Consider the following 17,855-nt stretch of genomic DNA (forward strand, 5'->3'; position numbering starts at 1 on the left):
TAGGCAACTGCAATGCAATGCTTCACGTTTGAGACCTGTGGACTGCCCCTGATTTTTAAAGCTGTGCTGTGTTCCTTAGGTTATAACCTAGGCTCACCTCCTTTTTTTCGTCCCAGGTGCTTGTCTAAAACCATTTATTATGTGTTGTACCGCTAGGACTCCACTGATACATCGAGCCTGAGCTCTGTGGATTGACACATCCTGGTCCACAAAGCAACAACATGGTTTTATTTTTAATTTTAGTCTTTTTCCTTTTTTTCCAGGCTGATAAGCAAAGCAAATACCCCAGTAACTGCATGCAGCATAACCAGAGCTAGGTATTCCAGCTGCCGAGGCCGGAGAACACCCAACCAGCAGCACGCCTGGTGCACTGCATCCATGTGGACCCCAAGCCCCCTGCCCCATGGAGCCCAGGGTGCTCCAGGCACTGGGGAGCAGCCCAAAAGGCCACCCCTTCACGTCCAGACTCTGCCCTAGGAGCTCTCCTCCCCTTCAGGATGCCGACACAGCTCAGCCTTCAGAGTGCAGATGCCCACAGAGGCTTTACAGCACACCAATATTACTGTTTGCAAGGAAGTCCAGGCCTGCTTAATCCAAAACACAGGCAGCAGACACATCTCTGGCCAGGCATGTGTTTTCTTCCGAGGCCGGACCAGACACTGGGAGCCCAGTCCTCTACCTGCTTCTGAGAGCCACATCCAAGCCAAGCGAACAGAAATGAACCAGGCTGAAAGAGCAGCCCTCGCCACAAGAACTCCTGCTCTCCCCAGCTTGCTCCTGAAAGGGGAGAAAACACCCCCAGGGTACCGAATGCACCTCCAGGATCTGCCGAGGGCACCCAGCGGCAGGGGACCAGCGAGGGCACCTGTAGGGAGCGAGGGGAGTGCAGCGTGGCGCTGCCACGGGGCTGCCCCAGGGGCACAGCGACACCAGCTTCGGGTACGGAGGCAGCAGAGCCGAAAACGAACAGCAAGCAGCAGGAAGGTGCTGCTATTTGGGAGCCTGGGGACAGTAAGGAAGGGTCGGGGCAGTGGGAAGTGCCACCCGCTGCGTGCCGTGGGACGGCAGGCCGGGACAGACGAGCAACCCGACACGTCGAAGGGAGCAGCAGCCACAGCTGCCAGCTGTCCGTGCCACCACGGCGTGAGCACACCCTGCTTTTAATAGCTTCCAGCACCGAGCTGGGCTCAGGAGCTTAAAGCTCCGAGAGCAGCACGTGAGGCACGCCTGCAATCGCAGGGACCGTCCTCACCAACGCCGGGGAGCAGGGACCGGGACCAACCTAAATCCTCCCTGTCAGTCTCGGGGGCCGAGAGCACCAGGTCACCCCGTTTTCCTGGGGTTTCCAGAGTTTAACTTTGTTTTCTGATCGGAGGGTAACAGGAGACTATAAAAAACCAAGGCGCTGGCCTGAGTGGCTCCGGAGGCTAAAATAAACACGCCGAGCCCTGTTTGTGAGAGAGTAAAAATAGCCTCCTTTCTCATCCCTTCCCAGGACCTCTGCCTCGCATGCAAAAGCTTCACAGGTTAAGCAGAAAAATACCTTAACTGTAAATGTCAGCGGACGCGGAGGGAACGTTTCAATCTGAGCTCTGTGCCATTTCTGCAGGAACTCAGAAAGGCGGCGAGCGAACGGCACCTGCGAGGCTCCTCGTGTGCACAGGGCTGGAGGCCACTCGGAGCCCATTCCCTTTAATAGAAGCTCCCATCCTTCTAAAAAAAACTCACTGGAATTACATCTTGTGCTCTTTCTTGGCTGAATACTTTTTAAATGACACTTATTCCAAAGAGCATTAGCTACCAAATCTAGCGCTGAGCTGCGCTGCGGCCGTGACGGGCTCTGGGAAGCAGCGCGAGCACAACCAGCTGTACTCCAAAAGGCACCAGGGCAGCTCTGGTTCTCATTGCTGCCCACCAACTGCTGCTAAATCCACTTTTTGCAGGGCCTAAATGCACTATTTGGCACCCGCACTGCCCAGCCCCTGGGAGAGGAGTGACCCCGGGCCACGCCGCAGGGACGTCACCACAAAGCTGGCTTCGGTTGTCACCTCCTTCTCCCAGTGAGGGAACAGCCAGACCCATGAGCTTCAATGACACGGGGCTGAAAAAGGACTGCAGGACAACCCATAACAGGGTGCTGGACACATCCCCCATGGGAACACCCCCGGGGGTGGCTTTGAGCACCGCAGCAGGGTCAGCGGCCCCGCTGCTGCCCGTGCACCCAGCTCCCAGCACCACAAAATTCCCAACTCCGCTCCCAGAATGCGGGCTCAAATGGCAGCAACATGAATTACGCAGCAATTTAGGGCTTTGGGTGAGACACGGCGGCATCTCCAAAGATTTCTTAGCACAGCCATGCTCATTTTAAGTGACAGGGACAAGAAAAACAGATTTGTTAGCTAAATAGACATTCAGTAGAGCTGGTCATATGAGAAGCTCAGTGCTCACTTCAGTTTACATTCCTAAACACGGCCACATCACATTCAAACCCCGCATTTAGCAAGGTTAGCTACAGTGGTCCTCAGCACCTCACCTGCTCCACGAAGGCAAATCTTGCAGCAAGCACTGTCTGCAGCCACAGGCTTCACGGGACGGCACAGCCACAGCCTCTCCCCAGCTACACCTCTTCCAACTGAGGAGCACCTTAACAAATAACTGAGAAAAAAAAGTGCACTTCTCCCAGGTTTTAATTTGCCTGGCTTCCTCCTCCTCTGGCTTCACACAGACCTTCATACTTCATGGCCAAAAACAGCTCAGATAAGGAGAGCTGCCCGCACACTCACTGCAGAGGCACCTCAGCCAGATACTTCACAGCAAAACCACAGCTTCTTTCTTACGTTAATATTTTGTGTTACCTGCTACATTTATAGGATGAAGTTCTTCGCCCGATGCACCCCGTTTCCTTCCTGCTCCAGCCCACTTTTCCTCCTATTCAACGGCCCGCACAGATTTTGGCAGCTCATGCACCCAGCAGGACTCTCCAGCAGCCCTGTCGGTCTCCTCTGGTGGCAGGGATCCTCACAGGTGCTTGGAAACTGGAGGTTTGGTAGGAAAGGCTTCGCTGTTCCTTCTCCCCAACTCTTCCAGGCAGGGCGGACAGGATCCAGCCCACCCCAAGCAGCTGCCCGAGCTCCTCTGGGCACGCAGGCAAACGGCCTGCCGCAGGTCTCCGCTCAGCCACCAAGGTCCTTCAAAAGCCATCGAAAAAACACTCGAGATGCTTCTAGCAAGTGAATTCTCTCTGCACGGGACTGCTCTAGAGCCTGACGCCAGGGGACCGGCCCCAGCTAGGAGCTGAAGTGACGTGGGAGCAGCCTGCTGACCGTGCCACCCGTGTCACCGACCTGCCCCTGTGCCACCTCCAGCTGGCCAGAGGAGCTGAAACGCCTCCTCCTCCCCACGCAGCCCACGGGAAGACAAGGGGGCCCCCAGCCCTGCTGACACAGGGCATTCCTTCCCGTGGAGGAGACGCAAGGTGCAGGCAAGCAGCTGGCCTGCAGGACAGGGGCCCAGCAGGACAGGGGCCACCAGTTATTCCAGCTGATCCTCGTCGCCGTCTCCTCGGGGAGATGAACACCTTCAAGCTTCCCAAAGAACTCCTGCAGCAGCCACCAAACGTCCTCCTCCCCTCCCAGCACGGAACCGGGCACTGTCAATGTGAAACTGGGACCAGTGTGCCTACAAACTTCTATTCACACGCGGCTTTGCTTTGAAGGGAGCACACAGCGAAGTGCTGGGACACGAGCAGGAGTCATGGATCGGGTCGTGCTGCTGGGCTGAGCCTTCAACTGATACCATGGTGGCTTCACTGGCTGGGACCCGCACACCTCGCCACGTGCCCAAGCAGCTCCAAGCTCCACGCACCCTCCTGCCTTCAGCATGACCCTACACCACCGGTCCCAAACCTACGGTGCTGGGTGTCAGCCCCGCGTGGCAGAATCCCCATCAGCTCAAGCAGCTATTAAGGAGAATTCCACCCCAAACACCAACACAGGGGCTTCAGCTAAGCCAACCTGAATCCCTATACACAAGCAGAAGACAGGACTGGAGCACTCACAGTGCCCTTCCCAGGCTCTCTGCTGGAGCAGGCACGCTACACGCTGCATGGGTCCAAAAGGCACCCAAAACTGGGGCCCTGCACTTACCCTTGCCCCCCCAGAGCTCCCGTGGGCTGCTCCTGCGGCAGGATCCAAGCCACCCAACCCACCACAAAGCACAGGGGCACCAGCAGCCGAGACGTACCGGGGATTGGGCAGAGCTGTCCCTGGCTGCAGCATCTTGAGCTTACCTGAGCTGCAGGAAAATCAAGCCCAGACTCTCTCTGCCTGCTGCTCCGTCCTGCTTTTCTTTACCAGGCAGGGCAGAACCGCACCAAGGGCTCCCCCGACGCACCCTGCTGTTGGTGATTTTCATCAGACCACGAGGAGCCCGCAGAAGGTGCAAAACAGCTCACCTACGCTCAGGGCTCGGCTCGCTGCACGTCCACGCACCGCCAGGGGAGGCTTTAGGAGGCCAGGACTGAGGGAAGGGAGCAGGGCTGGGGGATGTGGAGCTCGGTCACGCCAGGGCGAAGCGCACAGCGCCAGCAGGCAGGCCTGCAGGAAACAGCTTCTTCCTGTGACGGCAGGACAGCGCTGCAGCCTCTCCCTGGGGAAGGCTCCAGCCCGCAGACCAAGGACTGGCCACGTCCTGGTCCCACCACAGCAGGGAGAAGGACGAGGAGGGGCAGGATCCCAGCTTCCAGCACTTTGGGGCGTGCGGTGCTGCAGTGCCGGCAGCGGGAGTGAGAGGCGGGTGGGTACTGAACCACGGGCCTGCGATGCTGCTTCTCGACCACCCCTGATCCAGGCCTTTCAGCAAACCTCCCCACACCTAGACGAGCCGTGACAACCACGGGTACCGCACTCGGCCCCGTTAAGCAGGCAGAATCACAACTCTCATCCCAGCTTATCACCAGCACCACTCGCAGCACCGCCGCTGCCTCCTCGAACGCTTTCAGATCACAATACACGAGCTTAGGGCATTGCCAGCAACAGCCCAATCCCTTCCTCATGTCAGCTTTGTTACCAAGTTTCCGTGGGGCTCTGAAGTCCTGTTCTTACGCTTTTCTTCCAGGCACTTTACTAACAAGGGCCGGTGGGGTTCCGCACGCAGCACCGGCCCAGCACGTTGCTTTGGCCTCCTCTGGACTTTCTGAAGGGGATTTGTTGCTCAGCAATTGTCGCTCCCGCAAGATCAAACCTCTTGTTTCTCTGAAGGCTGAACTCTAACTGATACCCACACCGAATTTTATTCAAAGACACGAGAAGCGTTGCCTGAAGGAGCAGCCAGCACGAGGCTGCTGGCACGGGGACGGACACAAAGCGTGGGCTTCAGAGACCACCAGGAGCGCTGCGTCCCCCCCATCACACATGAAGGTTGGAATTTTGGCCCAGCAGGGCCTTGTTTGGAGGATTGTATTGCCGAAATGACGCTTTCCAGCATGCCACAAAGCAGGTGCCGCCGTGCAGCAGGAGGGAAGGATGCTGCAGCCCTGGTGTTTTTCTGCCTCCCTGCCCCACACCTGGGAGGCAGCTTCCTGCAGGGATCCCGAGAGCCACAGCACAGCTAAAAATGACACCACGTTACGTCCCTACACCGTTATTTCAATCTCTGCCATACTTACAGAAGGCCTGAAGGAACTTTTCCTTCCTGGAGAGGAAGCTCCCAGCTGGAGGATAGCTTTACAGCGTGAGTTCATGGGGGGCGCACAGCAGCTGTGCTGAACAGACTGAGCAAACACTTCCCTTTTGATGAAGGAGGCATCTGAGCAGCACCCCGGGCTCCTGAACAACTGCCCAGCAGGGACAGGGACTGCTTTTGCCTGCCAGACCCAGCCCTGTAACAGAAAAACCCCAAAGATGCCCTTGGCACAAGGAAATTCTCTGGGGGAGGACGGGAGCTCTGGGAAGGGGAACGTTTCCCAAAGGGTCTGAAGGAGGACCTGGCATGAGGAAAATGAAAAAAAATGGTGAAAGGAAGCGAGCCATCCCTCCCCAGCGAGGGACCCAGTGCACAGGTGGCCCCCGTGCCACCCCCTGTAGCTGTGACTGCAGCACGGGGCTGTCACATCACCCGCTGCCACTCAGTGCTCACGTGGAAAACCGCTGGCTCAGGCCATCACCAAGCCTCACCCAACTCATCCCAAATCAGTCCCCTGCCCTTGGGACCGACAGCAAGCGACCAGTGTCTGCCACTGGCAACTCTCACCGCAGCCACCGCCTGCCAACTCCCACCCTCAAGGGAGATCAAGCTTCCTCAAGCCTCCATGCACAACCTGGTTCGTAAAAAACCAGAAACGTGCCTGAAAGCAGCAGCATGAATCCATCACCTGTACACGCTCACCGCCAGCGTGACCCAGAGCTGTGCGGGTAAGCAGAAACCTCTCCTGTGCTCGGCAGCCCCGGGCAGGCAGGGAGGAATGCCGCCCGTCAGGTCCCCGCCAGCAGCATTTGCAAAGCTGAGCGCTGGTGAAGAGGCTTCTCCAGCAACCTGCTAGAGAGCTCTGAGGAGCCCGACACGAAACGTCTCTGAGGCTGCCCGTAGAGCCCTCCACGAGCAGCACCCTTCTCAGAAAGTGGATTAGAAAAGACAGACCAGCCTCGTTCAGGGTCACCGAGATGGCAAATGCCACAGCTGAGCCCTGCAGCGAGACCACGGCACGAGACAAGAGTTAGGAAGGAGGAGAACTCGTCAGAAACCTTCATCTGAACGCCTACTTACAGGGCAGGTGAGGTCAGGAGGCAATTTTCCCAAAGAAAACCCCAAAGAGAAACTAAACAGCATCCACCTGCGGGACTCAGACAAGATCTGCTGCCGTTCCCAAGCCCACCAGCACCAGGCCCATGCCTCTGCCTCCTGCTCCTCCAGGCCGGGCCTGCTGCGTTTGAGAGCTCCTTCCACGCCACGATTCGGGTGAGGAACTCACAGCAAGGTAACTGGGAGTGGGGGGAGAAAAAAGAAAAGCTCAGCTCGGCAAGGAGACCGGCAAACAGCACGCTGCCACTGCGTGTGTGGGACGAGCACCTCGCCCCTCCAGGAGCAGCAAGCGTGCCCCCAGCCCAGCCCGAGCCACCCGCAGCGAGGCCGGGCTCCTCGGTGAGCCCCCCACAGCCACGCAGAGCACAGAGGGAACTGCAGGACGTGGAGGAGAAAGCCCCCCATGCTGGGCACAAGGGGCAGAGGGGGGGCACCCCTGGGCACCCTGCTGTCGGGGCAGTGCTGTGCCAGCAGGCCAGCTGCACGCTCGGGAGGGAGGCGGTGACAAAGAAGGCAGTAACACCAAATATATACAACGCCAGCCCCGCTGGCAAGCTGAGCCTCCATCCAGCAAACTGACCCACGGACAGCTTTAAGCCAGCTGGGAAACGCAGGGAGATAGCAGATAGAGACATGCACTGGGAGAGGAAACGCACCCATCTGAATGACTCCAGCAGGTTACGGCGTTATCTTCCCTTCCAGCAGCACCTCGGCAGTCTGGCCAAACTTACTCACCCTCGCAGAACAAGCCCCAAAAGCCCCGGTTCTTGGGGCTGATCTTTGATTTTTCACAGCTCAAACACGGTCACAGCGAATCGGGTTTAAGGTACGCAGCTCTCCAGACGGCACAAACATCCTAAGAACAAACATTTGCAGCATACCAAGACCTCAGATATGCTGGGTCAACCCAACTGTGTTTATCTGTATTTTGCCCAAATTGCTGCTGAAGTACTCTGAGCTCAGGGAGCCTCCCTCCCCGCCGATCCAGCAAGAGCCCAGAAGCAATCGGCCGGCAGCCTATGAGCAGCGCAAGGAATGCCAGAGACATTTATTTACACAACCACTGCTTGCCCAAGGAGAACTTTGAGTTTGCATTTTCCTTGTTCAAATTAATCATTACCGGAATTAATTCCTCCATATCAGCCCTCAGCTCATGGGAGGAAAGGCACAAGCCATCCAGAATCAGCCCTGCAACAAAACTTGAGGACGGCTGTCACCGCCGAAAGCGGCCGGCCGCAGCTCCCCCCGGGCTGGCACAGCATGCTGACCCCCTCCAGGACGACCCCCACCTTATTTCAACCCAAAACGTGGAACAGGCAGCGAGACAACGCTCCTGCTGCCGTGCCACACTGCCAGGGGGCTGGGGGGCAGCACAAAGCACTGAGTCCCCTCTCCTCACAGCCGTGACCGTCAGCTCCCACGGGCACAGAGCAGGGCACGGCGCTGCCCCCGACACCCTCCCCTGCTGCCGGGGCTGGAGACACGCGAGGATTCCTCCAAAGCCTGTGGAGGATGAGTAAGTTTTGGAGGATAAGGTCGGGTCTGAGCCCATTCCTGCTGTGTGTTTCACAGCACGAGCACGGGGGGCTCGCCGTACCTGCCGAGGGTCCAGCTCCGTCTCCTGGGGCGGCCGAGCCCAGCACAGCAGGCAGAGAAAGGAGAAGATTTGTGCAGAATTTACTACCTAGCGTAAAGAAAGGGGCGCTTGTAAGGCAGCAGGCACCCCGAGCACCAGCACCTGGCTGTTCAGGCAGTGCCGGGTGCCCGGGGAAGGTGCTGGGGGTCCCGCAGCACCGGGGCACGGTGTGAGCGGGGGGCAGCGGGGCTCTGCTGGGCGCCCCCAGCCAGCAGCAGCCCCCCCGTTTGGCACAGCACCCTGCACCAGGGCAGGGCAGCGCCGGGACGGGCACCGGGAACAACGAGCGGGGGGCCCCGAGCAGCCCCCGGGCGGCTCCGTGCGGCCCAGAGCCGGGCCGGGCCCCGCCGCCTGTTGCTGGGGGGCGGCCGGGAGCCCCCCGGGGCCGGCTCCCCGCGGGGGGCGGCAGCCCAAGGTCAGCCCCGCCGGGCCGAGCCCCCCCCCCCACGGCCGGGCACGCAGCTCCCGGCACCCCCGGCCCGGCCCCAGCGGGGGCGCACCCAGGCGCAGGCCCAGGCCCAGCCGCAGGCCCTGCCCCCGCCGGGCCCGTTCCGCCGCCCGCTCCCCGCCGCCTCCGTGGCGCTGCCGCCGCCGCCAGGCCCGGCCCGCCCGGTAGGCCAAGGGCAGGGCGGCGCGGCAGGTGCCACCGAGGCGGCGGAACGAGGCGAGGCCAGGCCCGGCCGCTCACGTCCCCACCTCCTCCCCGCCTCCCCCCCCCGGCTCTCCCCGTGCTCACCGGGCCCCGCGGCCGCTCCCCGTGGCCGCTCCCCGCCGCCAGCGGCCCCGCACCCAGCGCACGGAGCGGGCGGCGCGGCGCGAGCGCGACCCCGCGCGGGCGCGGGCACGGACCTGGGGGCGGGGCCCGGCGGCGCCTGGCAACCGGCGGCACGAGCGCGCCGCGGCCAATCGGCGCCCGCCGCCCGCGCTCGCCACGCCCCCTCGCGGCCCCGCCCCACCTGGCCGCGCGCGCGGCGCCGCCCCCCCCCCCCCTCCTCCCCGCTCCCCGCGCCCTGCGGCCGGCCCGCGAGGCCCCGCCCCTTTCGCCGCGTCCGCTTCCTCTTGGCGCCGCCGCAAGCCCCGCCCCGCACCTGCCGCCGGGACACGCCCCCGAGCACAAAGCCACGCCCCCCTCTAGACCACGCCCACCAGCCAAACCACGCCCCATAGACACCAGGCCACGCCCCCACCGTCAGGCCACACCCTACCATTAAGCCACGCCCCTACCATCAGGCCACGCCCCTAAAATCAAGCCACGCCCCACCCCACATGCTCCGCCCCCACCCAACAGGCTCCGCCCCCACCCAACAGGCTCCACCCCATCCACTAAGCCACGCCCCATCCTCCTGACCCCGCCCCCTTCCTCCAGGCCCCGCCCCTTACCGTCAGGCCCCGCCCCCCGCCGCCAGCGCCATGCCGGTGCCGCGGGTGCTGCTGGCCGTGGCCGTGGCCGTGGCGCTGGGTGCAGGTAGGGCCGGGGCCGGGGGGCACAGCGGGGACCAGGCAGCCCTGGGGGGCCCCGCGGGCACCTCCTGGGGCTCACCCCCTGCCGCCGTCTGGCCCCGTGCCCCCCATGCCCAGCTCCCGCCGTGCTCCCCAGGCTCCCGCTCGCCCCTCAACGACTTCCAGCGCCTGCGAGCCACCGAGCTGCTGCCCCTGCCCCCCGAGGCACCGCCACCGCCCGAGCCGGGCCCGGCCGAGCAGTGCGCCCAGCGCTGTGCCACCAGCCCGGCCTGCCGGTGAGACGCCACGCGGGGTGAACCCTGTGCCCCCCGGTGCCCCCCGGTGTCCCCGGTGTCCCCGGTGCCACCCCGCTGTCACGCCTCGCAGGGCCTTCCACCACGAGCGGCAGAGCCAGCTGTGCCAGCTGCTGCGCTGGACGCAGCACTCGCCCGGCGTGCGGCTGCAGAAGAACATCCACTACGACCTGTACCAGAAGAAAGGTGGGGCTGGCACCGGGGCTGCACGCCGGGCACCCGCTGCAGGGCCACCCGCTGCCCGCCCGGCCCTGACGCCCTGCCCGGCTCTGCCCAGACTACCTGCGGGACTGCATCGTGGCCGACGGCATCAGCTACCGCGGCACGCGGGCCACCACGGAGAAGGGGCTGCGCTGCCAGCACTGGCAGGCCACCACGCCGCACGACCACAGGTGCCACCGTGCCCCCCGGCGCCCCCCCAGCGGCCGTGGGCACCAGCCCTGGGCAGCACGGGGCGGTGGGACGTGGGACGGGGCGGCGTGGGGCGGTGGGTGCGGGGTGGGGGCAGCACGGGGGTGGTGGGGACGGCGCTGGGGCGGTGGCACTGACCGGGGGTGGCGCAGGTTCCTGCCGTCCCCACGCAACGGGCTGGAGGAGAACTACTGCCGCAACCCCGACCGCGACAAGCGGGGCCCCTGGTGTTACACCATGGACCCCAGCGTGCGGCACCAGAGCTGTGGCATCAAGAAGTGCCAGGATGGTGAGCGCCGCGCCCCTGGGGACGCCCCGTGCCGCTTGTCCCCGCCACCTCTGAGGCCCCCCCCCTGCTGTTGGCAGCCATCTGCATGACCTGCAACGGGGAGGATTACCGGGGCTTCGTGGACCACACCGAGTCAGGGACCGAGTGCCAGCGCTGGGACCTGCAGCACCCGCACAAGCACCCCTACCACCCCGACAAGTACCGGCCCGGGGGCGCGCAGCCACGGTGCTGACAAGGAGCGCCTGTCACCCTCACCCACTGCTCCCCGTCTCTCGCCCAGGTACCCCGAGAAGGGTCTGGATGACAACTACTGCCGCAACCCGGACGGCTCCGAGCAGCCCTGGTGCTACACCGTTGACCCCGCGCGGGAGCGCGAGTATTGCCGCATCCGCGTCTGCAGTAAGTCCCCGCTGGTGGCACACAGGGCCGGGGCCGGCTGTCCCCGCTGCCACCCTCACCCCGCTGTTCTCTGGCCACGCAAGCAGAGAAGCGTCCGCGGCCCCTCAACGTCACCACCAACTGCTTCAGGGGGAAGGGCGAAGGCTACCGGGGCCGGGTGAACGTCACCGTGTCGGGCATCCCGTGCCAGCGCTGGGACGCGCAGGCACCGCACCGGCACCACTTTGTGCCCGACAAGTACCCGTGCAAGTAGGTGTGGCGGGGCAGGACGGGGTGGCCGTGGGCAGCACCCACGGGCACGGGCACGCAGCTGGCTGCTCTGCCAGGGACCTGCAGGAGAACTACTGCCGCAACCCCGACGGCTCAGAGGCGCCGTGGTGCTTCACCACCCGCCCCAGCGTCCGCGTTGCCTTCTGCTTCCACATCCGCCGCTGCGATGACGAGCTGGGTGCTCAGGGTGAGCCCCGCTGCCCTGGGCGTGGGGGTGCCCCCGTCAGGGTGCCCGCCTGTGACAGGGTGCTCCCTGCCTGCCCCCAGAGTGCTACCACGGCCGCGGTGAGACGTACCGCGGCCACGTCAGCAAGACGCGCAAGGGCATCACGTGCCAGCGCTGGGACGCCCAGACACCCCACGTGCCCCAGTGAGTGTGTGCAGGAGCCTCCCGGGGGCTGCGGCACGGCCACGGGGACGGGGACAGAGGTGGCGACTCCCTCCCGGCAGGATCTCTCCCGCCACCCACCCTGAGGCCCACCTGGAGGAGAACTACTGCCGCAACCCCGACAACGACAGCCACGGCCCCTGGTGCTACACCATGGACCCCCGCATGCCCTTTGACTACTGCGCCATCAAGCCCTGCTGTGAGCCCCAGCCCCGCCGAGCCCCGGCTGCCCCGCGGCGTGCTTGTGGCCACCCCGCTGCAGCCACCCCCTTGCTGTTCTCTCTGCAGCCGGCAACGCGGTGCCGTCCATCCTGGAGAGCACGGGTAGGGACGGGGGGACGCCGGGTGCCACGCGGCGGGCGCGGACACCACCGGCTGACGCCTGCCGTGTGCGCAGAGGCGGTGACGTTCGAGCAGTGCGGCCGGCGGGACGAGAGGCTGCAGCTCAAGGGGCGCATCGTGGGCGGGCAGCCCGGCAACTCGCCGTGGACCGTCAGCATCCGCAACCGGTGAGCGGGCACCCTGCGTGCCAGCACCGCTGCGCCGCCAGCCGGGCGCCCCCCCGAGCTGCCCCCTCTCATGCCGGTGCCTGCAGGGCCGGCGTGCACTTCTGCGGCGGGTCCCTGGTGAAGGAGCAGTGGGTGATCAGCATCCGCCAGTGCTTCTCCTCCTGGTGAGCATGGGGACAGCACACAAGGTGCCGGGTGCCGCCGTGCCCTGATGTCCCCGTCCCGCAGCGACGCGGACCTGTCGGGCTACGAGGTGCACCTGGGGCTGCTGTTCAAGGACCCCGGCCCTGCAGACCCCGACCTGCAGGCCATCCCCATCGTGCGCATCTTCTGCGGTCCCTCTGAGTCCCACCTGGTGCTGCTGAAGCTGGCGAGGTGAGCAGCCGAGCCCCGTGCCCTGGCACTGTTGGCACTGGCACCACGTCCCCCACGCCCCCCGTGTCCCTCCGCAGGCCGGCCGTGCTGAACAAGCGCGTGGCCCTGATCTGCCTGCCGCCCGAGCGCTACGTCGTGCCCGCGGGCACCATCTGCGAGATCGCCGGCTGGGGGGAAACCAGAGGTACCCGACGTGGGCAGCCCCGGCCACGGCATCCCCCTGCCCGCAGCCTCCCCCTGCCCATCCCATGACACCCCCTTCTCACGCCCTCCCCCTTCCGTGCCACCCCCCGCCACCACCCCGGGGGCTGGCACCCTGCAGGCACGGCCGACAGCCGCGTGCTGAACGTGGCCCAGCTGCCCGTGCTGGCCCACGGCGAGTGCCAGGCGGCGCTGCGTGGGCGCCTGAAGGAGAGCGAGCTGTGCACCGCCCCGCTGCACACCGGCGTGGGCGCCTGCGAGGTGAGCGGGGCCAGGGGGGCTCGGGGCCATCCCCCGGGATGGGGGTCACGGCGCTCTTTTGGCCCCGCAGGGAGATTACGGAGGGCCCCTGGCCTGCCTGACCGCCGACTGCTGGGTGCTGGAGGGGGTGATCACCCCGTCCCGCGTCTGCGCCCGCACCGACCAGCCCGCCCTCTTCATCCGCGTCTCGCTCTACGTCGACTGGATCCACAAGGTCATGAAGATGGTCTGAGCCGGGCTGCGGGCAGCTGGAGGGGTGGCACCCCCCTGCCTGCCCCCCCGATGCCAATAAAGGGAGTGGAGCCAGCCTCTGTCTGTGTTGCAGCGGGGCCAAGACGCACAGGACAGCACTGCACCAGGCGGCACACGTTTATTTAGAGGCAAGCCCACATCCCCATTTCCATCCTGTGCCGTCACTTGCTCCACTCTCCTCTGGTCCCGGTGCCATCCCCAGGACCCCCGGGCACTCCAAGGCCACCGCAGGTGCTAGGGGCTGTGCCGGGGCTGTCTCAGGTGTTGGAGGAACCAGCGGGCACAGTTCCCAAAAACATCAGCCTCCGTCTCTGTGCCTGCCAGCGCGTGGCCACCCTCTGGGTACCACAGCAGCCTGGGGGCGGGCAGGGGATGCTCAGCCGGTGCCCCAGGGCTCCCTGCCTGCTCCCCCCGACCCCTTTGCCCCACTCACCGTGCCGGCACCCCCCTGGCCCTCAGCACCCGGTACAGCTCCAGCGCCTGCGTGGGGCTGACCCGCCGGTCCCGGGCACCCACACACAGCAGCACCGGCGTCTGTACCTGCGACACGAGCAGCGGTGGGTGCTCAGCCCCCAGCCCTGGCCCCCCCGCGTCCATCCCCCTGTGCCATACCCGGTGCACCTGGGCGATGGGCGAGCGCTGCAGCATGGTGGCTACGTCCTCGGCACAGGGCACCCGCTCGAAGGAGTAGGGCAGCCCCAGGGACACGTAGCGCCTGCGGGAGGGAGGCGGGGGGGTGGTGTGGTGCCCAGGGCACGGAGCGATGCAGCACGGTGTGGGGTGGGCGAGCCTCACCAGTCGGGGATGTCGGAGGTGCCCAGCAGGGCGGGCAGGTTGGAGACGGGGTTGCGCAGGGCGCACGCCTGGTAGCGCTTGGGCTCACGGGCGAGGAGGTGGAGGGCGATGAAGGCTCCGTGGGAGCCGGCGAGCAGGGCCAGGCGGTGTGGGTCGAGGGGCTCGCTGTGCAGCGCCTGCTCCACTGCCAGCTGCGGGCGTGGGGCACCCCACGGTCAGCACCCCACCCCGACAGCACCCCCAGCACCCCGTCCCAGCACCCCCCTGACCTGTGTGTCCGCCACATCCTGCTCACCCACGTGGGACAGCAGTGACTCGATGCTGGCCTGCCCGAAGCCCAGGGAGCCGCGGTAGTTCACTGGGGAGAGAGCGTTTGTGGGGTGCCACGTCCCCAGCGTGGCACGGGGGACACCCGGTGCCGGGGTCCCCAGCACTCACCCAGGAGCACGGCAAACCCCAGGCGGCACAGTGCAGCCATGCTCGGGCGCCAGCGGGCATCGAAGACGGCGTGAGGGCCACCTGGGGGCAGCGGGGACATCACTCGGGGTGCCACCAGCAGTGCAGGGGTGTCCCCGCTGCCCCCTCACTCACCGTGGGGGCACACAACGAGGGGGTGCGGAGCCTTGCTGCCCGGCGGGCTCAGCAGCAGTGCCTCGAAGGGCTGGGTGCCTGCACCGAGGAAGGGGCCCTGCTCAGCCCCCGCTGCCCTGGGTACCCAGTGCCCCCAGACCCTTCCCACCCCCCTCCACCCAAGGGCCCCCAGCTCCCAGTAGCACCCGGGTGCTTGGGGGCCCCTGGGCGCTCACCGCGCGGAGCAGAGCTCTGCCCACCGCAGGGAGGCCGAACCATCAGGGTTTTCCAGGTGATGCTGGGCACCGTTGGGGCGTCCTCCACTGTCACCCAGCGCAGGGACAGCTCCTGACCCAATGGTGGCAGCTCTGCCACGACCTGGGGATGGGCGCTGAGTGGCACCGGGGCACCCCTTTCCCTCGGCAAGGTGTCACAGGCACCGCGCATGGTGCCGTGCCACGGCGCTGCTCACCAGGCGGGGTGGGCGGTGTGGGGCCGAGCAGGTGGCCACCAGCAGGTCCCACTGGATGGTGAGCAGCTCCCAGCACCCTTCGGGTGACCCTGCAGACAGCAGCACCCCGATGGGCGCCGGGGCTCACCCTGACTTGCCAGCGCGCCGCCAGCAGCCAGGCGCAGCGTACCGGCAGTGAGGTTGGTGACAGTGGCTGCCTCCGTGTCCACCAGCAGCAGGTCCTGCGAGGGGACAGAGCGCGGGATCCCAGCTCACCACGGGGGCCGTGTCGCAGCCCTGCTCTGTCCCCGTCCCCCAGCTCACCGTGCGGCTGCGCTGCGGGGTGCCCAGCAGGGCTCGCCGGCTGTCGGCTGCCCAGCACCGCGGCGGCAGCTCCGTGGCGTAGATCCCGGTGAAGGCTGCGAGCAGGGCAGGGCACTGGTGAGCAGGGGTGGTGGCCCCCGGCATCGGGGGGGAAATCTGACCCCCCAGCAGCACCCAGCCCCGCTGGCTGCGTGGCTCTCACCGCCCATGGGCTCCTGCACCACGTCAAGCACCGTCACCGTCTGCCGCGTCTGCCAGGTGAGCTGGGGAGAGCCAAGCCCCAGTGGGGAAACTGAGCCACGGGGGATTTGGGGACCAAGAGGGATTTTGGGGACCGCTCCTGCACAACTGGGAGGGGCGGCCCAGCACGCGCAGCCCCCTCACCATCCGCAGCTGCAGGCACTGCCGGTGGGGCCCTCCCACGGCCCCCTCCAGGTAAAGCAGGCGCCGGCCGTCGGGGCTCAGCCGGGGCAAGCAGGCGGCACGGGGCTGGGCCGACAGCAGCTCTGTGGGCAGCGGGGTCAGTGCCACGGGGACACCGGGGACCAGGGGCACCCTGGGGTCTCCAGCACTCACCGCAGCGCCTGCTGGCCACTTCCAAATGGAAAATGCCCGACCTGGGGAGGAGCAGTGGCTCAGAGCTCCGTGGCTACGTCAGCCCTCACCGGGCTGGCACAGGGCGGGCAGCGCGGTCACAGCGGGGGGCTCACCTCCTGTTGGAGCAGGCGCTCAGCCCCAGGCGGAAGGGCTCGTGCCACCAGCCCACGAACACCACGCTGGTGTCGTCCGGGGACCACAGAGCCTGCGTGAGAGCTGGGCTTGTGCCGGAGCCACGGGGCATTCCCACTGACCCCAGGGCTCTGCCCCCCTCCCCATCCTGACCTGGCCGGGGGAGACGTGCTCGGGGACGCCCTCCAGCACCGAGACGCTGCTGCCCTCGATGTCCAGCACGCAGAGCACGGGGACGCTGCAGGTGCTCAGCGTCTCCCCCCAGTCCTCGCGGTACACGAACTGCTCGCCCTGCTCACGGTGTGCGTGGTGTGGTCACTGGCACGCTCACCACGCAAGTGGCACGCTCACGGGAAGCTCACCACCCACCTCCTCCTCCTCCTCCTCCTCCTCTGCCGGCCTGGCTGCCCCCGGCACAAGCCACGGGCTGGGTTTTGGTGGCCTGGGCTGGCTCCTCTCAGCCACATAGAGCAGCCGCGTCTCCGAGCGGGACCAGGCCAGGCAGGCGAAGGGCCCTGGTGTGGGGACAGGGTGCCAAAGCCCAGCGTGGCACGGGCGCAGCCAGCGGGGCCACCAGCCGTGCCACCCTCACCTGCACCCTGGGAGTATTTCGGGAGGGGGCCCTACCCTCTGTGTAGACCCTGCCGTGCTTCCCCAGCGCTGTCAGGTCCACGCCGTGGCTGCGCCCACCTCCGTCCCACACCTGGGCGAGGGGGGGTGCTGAGCACAGGCATGCCGTACCCGCAGCACCCACCTCCCCTCCCCAGCCAGCCCCGGGCACCCGCGTTACCTCCAGCACCTCGTGGCCCTGCAGCGGGCAGCGGGCGAGCACGGCGCGGCGCTGCCCCGACGGCGAGTCCTGGCTGAGAAGCCTGCGGGCGGCAGGGAGGCTGCAGCGGGGGCACGGCCGCACCGCCCCGTCCCGTCCCGTCCCGAAGCCCAGCCGCGAGCCCTACTGGTGGCGGATCTCGGCGCTGAGCGCTGCCCGGCTGGCAGTGAGGCCGCCGTCTGCACGCTGCAGGCTGTAGTGCCGGCTGAACCGCAGGAGCCGCCGGCGGCGCAGGTCGGGCTGGGTGCACTCTGTGGGACGGGGACGTCAGTGCCCACCCGTGCCGAGAGCGCCGAGGGCGCGCGAGCCCCAACTCACCAGTGTAGAGGAGGAAGGCCTGGCCCCCCCCTGCGGCACCCAGCGCGGTGCGGGTGATGGCAGGGAAGCGGCTGAGCTCCTGGTAGCAGGAGCCGGGGTGGCTCTGCAGCCCCTCTGCCGGCTCCCCCGGGCTTTCCGTGCCCCACCGACTCCCCGAGGCCATGGGGCCGCTCCGCCGCCGTGCTGGGCCGCCGCCGTCTGCGGCTCCACAGCGGGGCAGGGTGCCAAGGCATGTGCAGGCCGCCCGGCTGGGGGCAGTGCCAGACCCGCTGCCTTGTGCGCACCCGGGGGGGCTG

The 17,855-nt window shown here is 66.1% G+C and overlaps 3 protein-coding genes across 4 annotated transcripts in view; 1 reads left to right on the top strand and 2 right to left on the bottom strand.

Annotated features, from left to right (window-relative positions):
• DAG1 (dystroglycan 1) overlaps positions 1–9,219 on the bottom strand; it is a 37,310-nt gene extending 28,091 nt beyond the window's left edge. Inside the window, exon 1 of one of the 2 annotated variants that reach the window (XM_032193934.1) lies at positions 9,171–9,219. The gene's annotated coding sequence lies outside the window, so the exon portion shown is untranslated. Of the gene's footprint in view, positions 1–2,855; positions 3,248–9,170 lie in introns of those variants that run through there. The other variant, XM_032193935.1, reaches the window with a different exon arrangement.
• Positions 9,220–9,844: 625 nt separating this feature from the next.
• MST1 (macrophage stimulating 1) lies at positions 9,845–13,583 on the top strand. The gene is made up of 17 exons (XM_032194234.1): positions 9,845–10,170; positions 10,262–10,374; positions 10,466–10,580; positions 10,752–10,888; positions 10,966–11,086; positions 11,169–11,287; positions 11,374–11,536; positions 11,614–11,744; positions 11,825–11,927; positions 12,008–12,144; positions 12,234–12,269; positions 12,343–12,454; positions 12,541–12,618; positions 12,683–12,829; positions 12,907–13,013; positions 13,152–13,291; positions 13,362–13,583. Exons 1-17 carry the CDS (start codon positions 9,845–9,847, stop codon positions 13,521–13,523), a joined length of 2,247 nt encoding a protein of 748 aa, XP_032050125.1. The 3' UTR covers positions 13,524–13,583.
• A 59-nt stretch (positions 13,584–13,642) lies between these two features.
• APEH (acylaminoacyl-peptide hydrolase) lies at positions 13,643–17,722 on the bottom strand. Its single transcript, XM_032194287.1, is given in 22 exon segments — positions 13,643–13,898; positions 13,977–14,083; positions 14,156–14,258; positions 14,339–14,529; positions 14,608–14,696; positions 14,777–14,857; positions 14,930–15,007; positions 15,145–15,286; positions 15,381–15,469; positions 15,550–15,601; positions 15,684–15,778; positions 15,868–15,952; positions 15,955–15,975; positions 16,068–16,189; positions 16,260–16,300; positions 16,394–16,485; positions 16,566–16,697; positions 16,782–16,927; positions 17,040–17,115; positions 17,203–17,284; positions 17,369–17,492; positions 17,560–17,722. Coding segments are annotated over 22 exon segments (2,232 nt in total). The 3' UTR covers positions 13,643–13,777.
• Between the last annotated feature and the right edge of the window lie 133 nt (positions 17,723–17,855).

The sequence above is a fragment of the Aythya fuligula genome, chromosome 10 (genome assembly GCF_009819795.1).
Source record: "Aythya fuligula isolate bAytFul2 chromosome 10, bAytFul2.pri, whole genome shotgun sequence".
Classification (NCBI taxonomy): Eukaryota; Metazoa; Chordata; class Aves; order Anseriformes; family Anatidae; genus Aythya; species Aythya fuligula.